The 12085-nt window shown below is 37.6% G+C and overlaps 1 protein-coding gene across 5 annotated transcripts in view; it reads left to right on the top strand.

Moving 5' to 3' along the window:
• The window catches only part of COL4A3 (collagen type IV alpha 3 chain), a 152989-nt gene that overhangs the window by 62746 nt on the left and 78158 nt on the right, over nucleotides 1-12085 (top strand). For 4 of the 5 annotated variants that reach the window (XM_061636830.1, XM_061636829.1, XM_061636833.1 and 1 more), the window contains exons 13-21: nucleotides 1417-1494; nucleotides 4175-4237; nucleotides 5770-5826; nucleotides 6158-6202; nucleotides 6867-6920; nucleotides 7752-7793; nucleotides 8163-8250; nucleotides 9207-9242; nucleotides 9424-9588. In XM_061636830.1, coding sequence (XP_061492814.1) covers nucleotides 1417-1494; nucleotides 4175-4237; nucleotides 5770-5826; nucleotides 6158-6202; nucleotides 6867-6920; nucleotides 7752-7793; nucleotides 8163-8250; nucleotides 9207-9242; nucleotides 9424-9588 — 628 coding nt within the window. The remainder of the gene's footprint in view (nucleotides 1-1416; nucleotides 1495-4174; nucleotides 4238-5769; nucleotides 5827-6157; nucleotides 6203-6866; nucleotides 6921-7751; nucleotides 7794-8162; nucleotides 8251-9206; nucleotides 9243-9423; nucleotides 9589-12085) is intronic. The other variant, XM_061636832.1, reaches the window with a different exon arrangement.

A 12085-nucleotide genomic window follows, 5' to 3' on the forward strand; every position in this document is an offset into this window, starting at 1 on the left:
GGCAAGGCCTTTTGTGTGTGTGTGTGAAAGAAAAACCCTTGGCCACCTTGTCTTTAAAAGTAAATCTACCCATCCCCCGTCCAGATTGTTAGAATTTGTCTGCCTGCTGAAGTTGCTGAATCTGTTGGTAGATAACAAATATTAAAAAGGGGGGTACTTGGCCCAGCTTAGACATAACACAAAAGTCTGTGATAATATTGTAGAGAGCCATCACCAAAATAGCTAGCTGTTTTGGAGTAGCATTTGAGTCTATGTTCTTTTCTTTTTTACATAAATATTTTATTGGGTTTTGTGCATATACAAAGAACAAACACAACAAACAAAAACACCCAAAACAAAACAAGAAGGAGAGGACAACAGCCAATTATATGTATACAGTTTTGTCCCATGGATACAAAGCTGAAAGTTATCTGTATTCTGTATTGCATTTTATTGATGCATCCCAAAGTTCTATGGATACTGCAGAGTGCTGTTGGGGACAGTTTGCATTGTTAGCATATATAATAAAGTTCTACCACATAATATGAAAAAAGTCAGGTGTTTCAATTACCTGTAGAGATTGCAAGGTATGAGTGATTTTTTCTAAGATGGCAATGTTCCACACATTAACAGGATTGAGTATTCAGACAATGCAGTGTTTTCCATCATTGGGCAATAGTCTGTCCTGCATCAACCAATAAAAATCACAGCAACCAGTTTGTGTTCCAAAGTCCACAGGTAATTTTTGTTATGTTATATAGTTGTAGATTAATGCAGTCTGTGGGCAGACCTTTGCTGGAAAGTGATAGACTTCCTAAGGTGTTTTATATTATAATGCAGCATGCAGAATTAAACCAAAATGAAACAATCAGATTATTTCCAGTAAGGAATGACAAAATCAAATAGCAAAGCGTCCTATATGAAAGCGAGTATAAAAGAAGGATCTCAAAACGTCTCATACGTTATGCACCCAGGACAAGTCGCAGTACTTGACTAGAAGGGCTATATTTTTGACCCAAAAATTACAGTCTTATGCTGTTTTACCAAATTATTTCCATGTTCAATGTGCCATGTTAAGATGCAATATTTAGAACTCGCAGAATATTTGAGCTGAATTGTTTGTGTCTGCCTCAGTGGGTTTTATTTTTAATGAATATCCATTAATGTGAAACACATTGTTTTGGTGTTTTATTTAAAAAATTGCAAGACTACATAATTAATGGTTTAATAGATTCAGCAGTAATGTGAAATACATTAAATATATGGTTGATATCTATAAGATAAGTGTGCTTTTCCAGTAAAAAATAAACACAAATTTATTTTCCCATTCTTCTATTATGGATGCCTTTTATGGTCCCCAGTACAGTACTGGAAATGTAGCTTCTGTGAACATCTATTAAAGTAGTTAATTCCTATTGGTTTCCTTTTTAACTGTAGGGGGACAATGGACTAACGGGTCCACCTGGACCACCAGGAACAGTTATTGTTACACTAACCGGAGCAGTTAATACAACGGTAGCAGTACAATACTATTAATACTATATATTATTCTTTTTATTAATTTCACAAATAATCTTAACAAAAAAGAAGTAATAGTACGGAATTATGAACACAAAATTCCCTCTGTTAATACTGTATAGTGTAATAAACATTCTTTATAGTTGTTATCAAAATACTTCCACTGTGTATTCTGTGCTGGGATGAGTGTGATAGTCAATTTTCTACATCACTTTCTCATGTTGTCATTGTTGTTATGTGCCTTCAAGTCAATTACGACTTATGGTGACCCTATGAATCAGCGACCTCCAAGAGCATCTGTCGTGAACCACCCTGCTCAGATCTTTTAAGTTCAGGTCTGTGGCTTCCCTTATGGAATCAATCCATCTCTTGTTTGCCTTCCTCTTTTTCTACTCCCTTCTGTTTTTCCCAGCATTATTGTCTTTTCTAGTGAATCATGTCTTCTCATGACGTGTCCAAAGTATAATAACCTCAGTTTCATCATTTTAGCTTCTAATGATAGTTCTGGTTTAATGTGTTCTAACACCCAATTATTGGTCTTTTTCGCAGTCCATGGTATGCACAAAGCTCTCCTCCAATACCACATTTCAAATGAGTTGTTTTTTCTCTTATGCACTTTCTTCACTGTCCAACTTTCACATCCATACCAAGAGATTGGGAATACCATGGTCTGAATAATCCTGACTTTAGTGTTCAGTGATACATCTTTACATTTGAGGACCTTTTCTAGTTCTCTCACAGCTGCCCTCCCCACTCCTAGCCTTCTTCTGATTTCTTGACTATTGTCTCCATTTGGTTAATGACTGTGCCAAGGTATTGATAATCCTTGACAAGTTCAATGTCCTCACTGTCATCTGTAAAGTTACATAAATCTTCTGTTGTCATTAGTTTAGACTTTTTGATGTTCAGCTGTAGTCCTTTTGTGCTTTCCTCTTGAACTTTCATCAGCATTCATTTCAAATTATTACTGGTTTCTGCTAGTAGTATGGTGTCATCTGCATATCTTAAATTATTGATATTTCTCCCTCCAGTTTTCCTTCATCTTGGTCCAATCCACTTTCCGTATGATATGTTCTACATATAGATTAAACAAATAGGGTGATAAAATACAGCCCTGTCTCACACCCTTTCCTATTGGGAACCAATCGGTTTCTCCATATTCTGTCCTTACAGTAGCCTCTTGTCCAGAGTATAGGTTGTGCATCAGGACAATCAGATGCTGTGGCATATCTTTTAAAGCATTCCAGAGTTTTTCATGATCTACAAAGTCAAAGGCTTTGCTGTAATCTATAAAGCACAGAGTGATTTTCTTCTGAAATTCCTTGGTCCATTCCATAATCCAAGGTATGTTTGCGATATGTGTGCCTCTTCGTATGTGTGCTTTTTTCTAAATCTAGCTTGGACGTCTGGCATTTCTCGCTTCATATATGGTCAGAGCCTTTGTTGTAGAATCCTGAGCATTACTTTACTTGCATGGGATATTAAGGCAATAGTTTGATAATTACTGCCTTCCCTGGGATCCCCTTTCTTTGGAATTGGGATGTATATTGAACGCTTTCAGTCTGGGCCATTGTTTAGTTTTCCGTATTTGTTGACAAATTTTAGTCAAAATTTTGACAGATTCAGTCTCAGTAGCTTGTAGCAACTCTATTGGTATGCCATCTGTTCCTGGTGATTTGTTTCTTCCAAGTATTTTAAGAGCAGCTTTCACCTCACATTCTAAAATTTCTAGTTCTTCATCATAAGGTTCCTCCAGGAATGAATCTGTCATCCTGGCATCTCTTTTATTGAGTTCTTCAGTGTATTGCTTCCATCTTCCTTTTATTTCATTTTGGTCTGTCATTGTGTTCCCCTGTTGATTATTCAACATCCCTACTTGTGGTTTAAATCTCCCTTTCATTTCTCTAATCTTTTGGAACAGAACCCTTGTTCCACCTTTTTTGTTGTCCTATTTCTATACAGTAACTATTGTAATAGTTCCCTTTGTCCCTACGTACTAGTTGCTGTATTGTTGCATTTAGGGTTCTGAACGTGTTTCTATCTCCTTTTGCTTTTGCTTTCCTTCTCTCTTTAACCATTTTAAGAGTTTCTTCAGTCATCCATTGAGGTCTTTCTATTTAACTAGAGTAATTGTCTTTTTGCATTCTTCCCTGTTAATGTCTCTGACTTCATTTACATATTAAGTGGCAATTTTTAAAATATGTACAAAAATCAACATTTTAACATATATGTCGATGCTAATTTAAACATATTTAAATACATTTAAAATTGTATTTTGAGAGGAAATATGTTTAATTTCCTCTCAAAATATGATTTTATAAATGCATTTATCTCAAAAAGCGCATATCCAGGTATATTTAGACATGGGTTTTAAGTGGAGAACAGCACTGCACCAACTTGTGGTTCCCAGCAACCAGCATTCAGAGGCATACTGCCTCTGGCAGTGGAGGTAGAACACAGCCTAGTTGTTGATAACCTTATCCTTTACTCTTAAGTGTATATGGATTTTCTGCCTGTGTGCAGCATTGGGGGTCTCCACTTTTAGCATCCTGTTCATGCCTTTGCTGGTTTCTGTGGCTCAGTTTACACAAAAAATCATTATGCTTTTTAAAAAGTGCAAACTTCATCCCTGGGTTAATTTAATTACTAAATACTGATGTTACTATTTTCGTGGCAGGAACTGAAAGGAGATAAAGGAGATATGGGTTCTCCAGGACCCTCTGGACGCCCAGGAGAATCAGTAAGTGATACTGAAGTATTTCATACTTTAGGAGTTAGAAGTTAAAATATTTTTCTAACTTCTATTTTGCCTTTTAAGACCGTATATTGGCAAGCTGCTGCATAACTATGCATCTAATACTTTAACATCTTTAATCAATATATAAATACTTTTGCTTAAAAGACCTTGGCCTGAGGGTCCATTTCTTGCAGATGGAAAAGTAGTTTGGAGAGGATGATTTTATCATAAAAATGGCCCATGAGAAAAGGATTAAATAACACACACACAGACAGAGGCCTGGTGCAAACACTCTGCATACTTGGGCAGGTGCCAGGGCCCCAGCTCGCAGGCAGGGCATACTGGCACTGACTCCTGCTCTGATGTCTAGGTCTATGAGCCACCATTTTAATTTTCCACAAAGCCCCTGACATAGTGTTACTCCAGGCCATAGTGGGAAACTTAAATGGCCTCCTTTTGCTTCCACTACTGCAACCAAGTAAACTTGGTTATGTAGGAAGGGGCCCATTAAAGGGCACTTTGCCAAGAAGACGCTTCAAACCTGAAGCCAGTCCTGGAACCCCTCCTCCACTGCCACTCCGCTAACCAAATCCACAGCTTCCTCTAGCGTAGTTTTTTCTTTTTGAATTTTGTCTGACTTGCACATGTCTACCAAGTAATGTCAAGCTTGGGTCTGAACACATTTAGTAGTGTGGTTTAGAGATGGGCAGATCATCTCTGGCTCACCTCATAAATTAATTGGGCTTGCTGAATGTTCAAGTTGTGCAGCACTCAAAGAAAGCCCAACTCCTGGTTTTTCCAAGGTTTTCTTTGCCTCTGCTGCTCCCCCACTTCACTTTTCCCCTTCACATGAACAGAACAAACAACCATGAAGTCACAATTAAGTTTGGCTTGTTGTGATGTTCAAGTCCAGGAACCTGGTGTGTTTGTCTTGCTCATGCTTGGGACGCAGTGCAATGGGGGAAATATCTGCTTGTTTGCAATATACCATTGTAAGCCCAGCAGCCTTGGCTTATTGTGAGATGTGATACGGCTGGTATAGACCATTTGAACTAGCCACTGCAAACAATAACTAATGTGGGTTGATGCTATACTCAGCCTTGGTACTTGGTTAGTTATAAGGACACTGTTGTGAATAAAATTAAGTGTTTGGGTGCAATGCACCAGGTGATACCATAGTATTAAACTGAAAAGGAGAATGTTGAATGAGATGCTTTCAGTGGATCCAGACCAGGAAGGCTAATACTTTTTTGGTATATGCTTCTGAATATTTCATGTGGAGTTCTACCTGTTACAACAAAGTCAAATGTCATTAAATTCTAAATTTGAAAAAATAGAACTTGGATGCAGAATGCTGTGAAAAGATAACATTGCCTTAAATACTGTGAGCTATATTACACAGCTGTGATCTGAATTAAGAAACAGCTATTTGAAGTGTATATTGTTAGAAATGCAAACTATATTATAAAATGATTTGTTCAGTGTAGTAACATGAGCCTAAAGGATGTATGATGATTGGTAGATCTCTGTTTTAGGGTTTACCTGGTGATATTAAAAGTGAAAAAGGAGACCCAGGACAGCCAGGATCTCAGGTGTGTAAACTTTTTTTTGTGACTGATAGATTTTCTTGAAAGCTGCCTTGTGTTATGGAAATATCTTTGTGCCCCAGGAAAGTAAAGTTAATGGTACATTTATGATCTGAAAATACATATTATGATTATCAAACCCATACTGCCATTGACTGGATGTTCACATTGATTAATACAACCTGAGTGCATTAGATCTTTAACTCCATATGTCCAGCTTTATTAAATTATGTTTTATTAGAATCCTATATTTACATTGGAAAAGCTATATCAACATTAATAACCTATTTTGTCCAATAGCAACCTGGGTATTAAAGTAGTGTGTTTTTTTAAACAGGGTAGGACTGGAAAGGATAGAACCCCTGGGCCACCTGGCTTACTGGTAACAAAGAAAACTTGTATATGTTTTGTATCGTAAGAAGTATAAATTTATTGTAGTGGTTGTGGTCATGGCAGTTCAAGATTAGAAAGGATATGGGATATTCACAAAAGAAATTGTAGTCTTATCTTACTCTCCAGCAATATTGAAGGTTGGATCAGTTCAGGGATTAGATGGCTTCAGGAGAAGGGCAGAGTAAGGGGTAGAATGAGTCAAGGCAAGACTGAAGAGCTACTCCTGCACAAATTTCAAGAGAGTTCCCAGCAACCTCCTGTAACGGGTGGGGAACTGGTGGCCCTCTGAATATCTATTGGACTACAAATCTTATCATCCCTGACCATTGGCTAAGCTGGCTAGGGCTGATGGGAGCTGAAGTGCAACAGCAACCTGAGGGCCACACATTCCCAACTCTAGTCCTGTGCTGATCCAGTGAATTTTGTGGCTCAGTTTATGGAGGAGGGGTGCTGGTCAAGCCAGAAGCAATGCAAGAGCCCAAGCCCTTCCTGATGCTTTTGGCATGGAGTTTGCTCCAAATGAAAATTGGCACTTGTACCCATTATTCCAGCACACTGTCTCAAAATAATGTGCCAGGCAAAGCAGAACCATTTGGTTAATGGTGTGGAACTTACCAAGTTTTTATGTAAAATTTAATCTTAATTTCCTGCAGGGAGAAAAAGGAGAACAGGGTTTTGCAGGATTGCCTGGAAAAGTTGGGCCCAAGGTAAAAGCCCTTGATTTCATTTTATCTGTTGTATTTCACTTCCCTTATCAACCAGTGCCTAATAATTTGGAGTTAAAAGTACAGGGCCACCCAGTCAACCAGTCTTCCATTGCTAAGTCAGAAAATGCTAACAGTAAGTAAGTTTTTAAAACCATAGTTTTAAATTTTCTTAATTTAAATATATCACTGTCCCATCTCTTGAAAGCTTAAGGCCACTTAGAACAAGAGTAAAAAATAAGAGAGCATGAATGAGTCATGACTCTGCTAACATGTTCTATACTTGGCTTACAAATGGATTCTTCATTCTAGTGTTTATAGGACAAAGGTCACAAGACTGTTCTTGCAGGGTTTGACTACTAGAGTGGACAATCAGTAGGTCCTTATAGGTTTTAGTCCTCAGGAGGGAGATAGGAATACAAAAAAAAAGAAGAAGTGTAGAACTCAATAGGCCTGTATCATGGAAGAAATGATGGAACCTCTGAAGCACAGATCAGTGCCTAGACCATGGGTGGATAATTTATGGCCCTTCAGATATTTCTAGACTACAACTCCCATCATTCCTAACTATTAGCCATGCTAGCTGGGGCTGATGGAGTCCAACAGTATCTGTAGGGTCACAGGTTCCTCACCCCTGACTGAGACAAAAGAATAATCAACCTAGAAATGTTTAGACATTTTTAAATTAAATTTGTTTTTAATTAACTGTCTAGATGCATGTTATTTTCAACATGTAGCCCAAATGACAACTAATTTGTACCCAACATTGTCAGTAGATTTTATAATTTCATTAGATATGAGAAATTACATATTTATTTCTGTTTTCTAATATAGGGGAGGAAAGGTGAAGTTGGCCGTGCAGGAATTCAGGGTCCAGTAAGTACAAATTATGTTTACTGTGGTATTTCATTTTAATACAATAAAATTAATAGAATGTACCCAGCTATAAAGTGCTGATCAGTATCAGATGACCACTTCTAGACATGTTTAGCTAAAATATGTTTAATGGTGACCTGTGTTTAGCTTGTTTTCTTCACCTAGAAATTACTCCACAAAAGGAAACCCATTTTTATATTTTTTTTAAAAGTTGAAATTCAGCTAGAATATTAATTAGCAAAATCAAATCATCACAGAAACACAATGTATGAGTGTTGCACTGTTGCTACTGGCAGCCATGCCTTTCACATCATTATTACTATTTTCCTCTCCTTTTCTTTGTCTGTCTGTCCCCTCTTTTTATTTAAGACAGAATATTATGATGAAGTGTCAGGTGAAAAAGGATATCAGGGCTATCCAGGATTCCCAGGACACAAAGGCCAGCCCGGAGCACCCGGTGAGAGACCATTTACAGGCTTAAATAACATAGCAGGAGTTTTCTGTACTACCACTGCTTGGATACATGTAGATACATGAGAAAACTGCATCACACCATGTGCTTTTGAGAAGCATGTTCTAAAGTAGCCCTGCACAGCCTGATAGTTTGCATTCAATAACATAGGAAACTGCTTTATACTGAATCAGGCCATTGTCCATCTAGCTCAGTATTGTCTATACTGAGTGCCAGTGACTCTCTAGGGTTTCAGACGGGGTCTTTCCCAGATGCTCGGGACTGAAACTGGGACCTTCTGCATGCAAAACAGATGTTCCATCACTGAGTTATGGACCTTCCCTGTTCTAAACTCTGGCACACACATATTGCTAATCTCTGATTCCTGGGACTAGTTAATCAAATGGGCAATTACGTCCAGTTTAGGCTTCAGAGAAGTTCTCAAGATGAACTGTTGTGTCTGTGTGGTTTAGCATTAGCTGAATTTTAGCTAAACAGCTGCTCAGTTTTCACATTTACTGGGCTTTATGGTTTTATTGTGGATTGTTTTTACCTATTTTTTATTATTCACCATCCTGATAGCATCCATATTCTATCAAGGCAGAAAAGAAAAGTTTTAATAATTTAATTATAAAAATGTATGAAATTAACTGGTTAATGCTTTGGACCAATATCTTTGACTGAACATAAGACTTGTTGGCCTTAAGCAAAGTGGGACTGAGGCTATAAAATTCCTGTAGATTTCAGTAGATTCATAGGTGAAACCCACTTACCTGTGACTAAATCCCTTTGAACTTAATGGGACTTCCTTTAGAGAAGACATGTATAGGATTGTGTTGTTCCTCTGTGACGTCTGAAGAGCAAATGGTCAATCACTATCAGGGAAAAGGTTTCTAAAATAATGAAAGCTCAAAACAATACCAATGTAATATAGATATGTAATGAATATACTGTTTTTGCAGGACCACAGGGTCCTTCGGGTGCCACTGGTAGGCCGGGTAAGTATTGTTACCATAATGGTAAGATATTCCATCTAGACTACTAATTTATATTTGTTTCATATATACTAAAGAAATTCTGGGATTTTTTTTAAAAGAAAGTTGAAATTAAATCCTTCCTAAAGCATTGATATGCAAAACATACAAAAGGAAGTTGTAATATTTTTCACTCTTTCAACAGGTGTTTCAAGACTGGGTCCAAGAGGTCTACCAGGCTCTCCAGGCCTCAAAGGAAGTAAAGGAATAAGAGGACAACCTGGCATGAATGCCATTGCACTGCCAGGACGTCCTGGATTGCCAGGAAGACCTGGCCCAGCAGGATCACCAGGTCTTTCAGGACAACCAGGTAGAGCAAAATGATTGTGTCGTATGTATATATGCCCAAAATATTTCCATGGCTTATTAGTGCAACCCTGAAGTTATTGGACTGTTCAGCTGCACTTCTTTTGGCTAGGAGCAGCTGCTCCTCTTGCAACCATCCTTGCAAAGAAAAACAGAAATATTAAAATAGAAAAAGTAGGATGACATTTTGCAAATGATACCACTTGATCTGACAATACTATACTACTAGCAGAAACCAGTAATGATTTGAAACAAATGCTGTTGAAAGTTAAAGAGGAAAGCACAAAAGCAAGACTACAACTGAATGTCAAGAAGACTAAAGTAATGACAACAGAAGATTTATGTAACTTTAAAACTGACAATGTGGACATTGAACTTGTCAAGGATTATCAATACCTCGGCACAGTCATTAACCAAAATGGAGACAATAGTCAAGAAATCAGAAGAAGGCTAGGACTGGGTAGGGCAGCTGTGAGAGAACTAAAAAAGGTCCTCAAATGCAAAGATGTATCACTGAACATTAAAGTCACGATCATCGAGACTGTGGTATTCACGGACTTCCGGGAAGGGTGACTTAGCCTGTGCCTGCTTTTGAGACGGGCTCCTGCCTCAAAAGAAGCTTATTCAGATATATCAGTCAGTTTTTTCTTTTTTTTTTTTTGACTGATTAAACTTCTCCCGGGTAGGGAGAAACGAAGAGATTAACCTCAAAGCCTATTTTTGTTGGGACGACCAGATCTCATTAATTTATGGGACGAGGTCCAGCCGACGAAGGTGGGACGGATTTTCAACAGCAAGCTCTATCTGTTAAAGCGAACGTTCATCTTATCTTCTAAGAGAGAACGCACTAACAGGCAAGCACCCTTCTTTCTATATTTTTCTTTTACTTGACTTAAATTGTTGCTGTTTAAAAGAGATTTGCCAGATTGATCGGTTTTTGACATCTCACTGGGGAGCCATAACTTCTCTCTGCTACGCACTAATTAATAGCTTATCTCTGTTTTTGTTGCAAAAAGCTGTCCTGGATTTGCATTCTAAAGATATACACAGAAGAGGGATTTCTATTCCAGATTTTTATTTTGAAGAATATTATACTGTCTGAGACTACTCTCTTTTTGGTCTATTTTATTTTGACGAATCTGTTTCTTGACGACTGCCATTAATTGTTTCGATCCTGGGAACTGCATTTTGTTTACTTAACTATGGAGAGATAAGGCTGTCTGCTCTGTTTATACTGTGATGTCACCAAGTTTGGAGTATTAACCCAATTGTTGCTGAAATAAGAAGTGGTTTTCCTATATTTTTCTTTTAAAATGGCAATTAAGAAAGTGGCTGAGAATCTGGAAATAACTATGTTTCAGAAAATAATGGATGAGATTGAGATAACGAAACAAAACCTGCGACAGGGTTGTAAGGAGCTGAAAATTGAATTGAGTAAAATGACGCAGGAGATTAAAGATATAGGGGTCCCTGTGAGAGAGGTGACCCTGGAAGGGGTCCCTGTGAGAGAGGAGACCCCGGAGATTGGAACAAACGTGGAACAGGAAAAAGATTTGGAGTCTATGGACTTTAGAAATAAAATCTATTGTTTGGAGACACAGGAGATTAAAGACATAGGGGTCCTTGTGAGAGAGGAGACCCTGGAGACTGGAACAGGGGTCCCTGTGAGAGAGGAGACCCTGGAGACTGGAACAGGGGTCCCTGTGAGAGAGGAGACCCCGGAGATTGGAACAAACGTGGAACAGGAAAAAGATTTGGAGTCTATGGACTTTAGAAATAAAATCTATTGTTTGGAACTCAATGTTATCTCTGAAGAAATTAATGAAGATTCTAGAGATAAAGTTATCAATGGCATGGATAATCTTCTGGACTGGAATGATGTGATGGAGCCCAATATAGAGAAAATTTATGGAATTAACTGCAGCCATGTAACAATGGAAAAACTTTCAAGAGATGACCCAGTGTATTTTGAAAAAAAGAACAGAGATATGATTTTACAGCAGTATTTCAGCAACCTATTCAGAATGGATGGCAAGAAAATATTTGGGATAGAGGTAATTCCCATCAGACTCTTACTATATGACTATGGCTTTGACAGCAAGATTATTATGGAATACTGATAATGGAAGATTGGATACTGAAATTACTGGACTTAACAAGACTACTGAAGATGGAAGATGGAAAATGGAACTAATAGGGATAATAGAACAATGGCTACTGAAATTACTGAACCTAACAGATTCTGATGTGATGGATTAATTGAAATGTTTATTTTGACTATGGTTATGACAATAAGATTATCATAATTAGTAATGAGATGGATTAATTGATATGCTTATCTGGAAAAAAAAATTGATAGATATATTTCTTAAAGAATTGAAACCTCTCTTTGACTTTTTGTGGAAAGAATAAAGTAATGTTTATGAGATTTGATGATTAAGTAAGATAACTATTGGAGGAAAGTGATTTTATAATATGACTTAAGAGACAGGATTGTTATA

This window comes from Rhineura floridana, chromosome 7 (assembly GCF_030035675.1).
Source record: "Rhineura floridana isolate rRhiFlo1 chromosome 7, rRhiFlo1.hap2, whole genome shotgun sequence".
In the NCBI taxonomy this organism is placed as follows: Eukaryota; Metazoa; Chordata; class Lepidosauria; order Squamata; family Rhineuridae; genus Rhineura; species Rhineura floridana.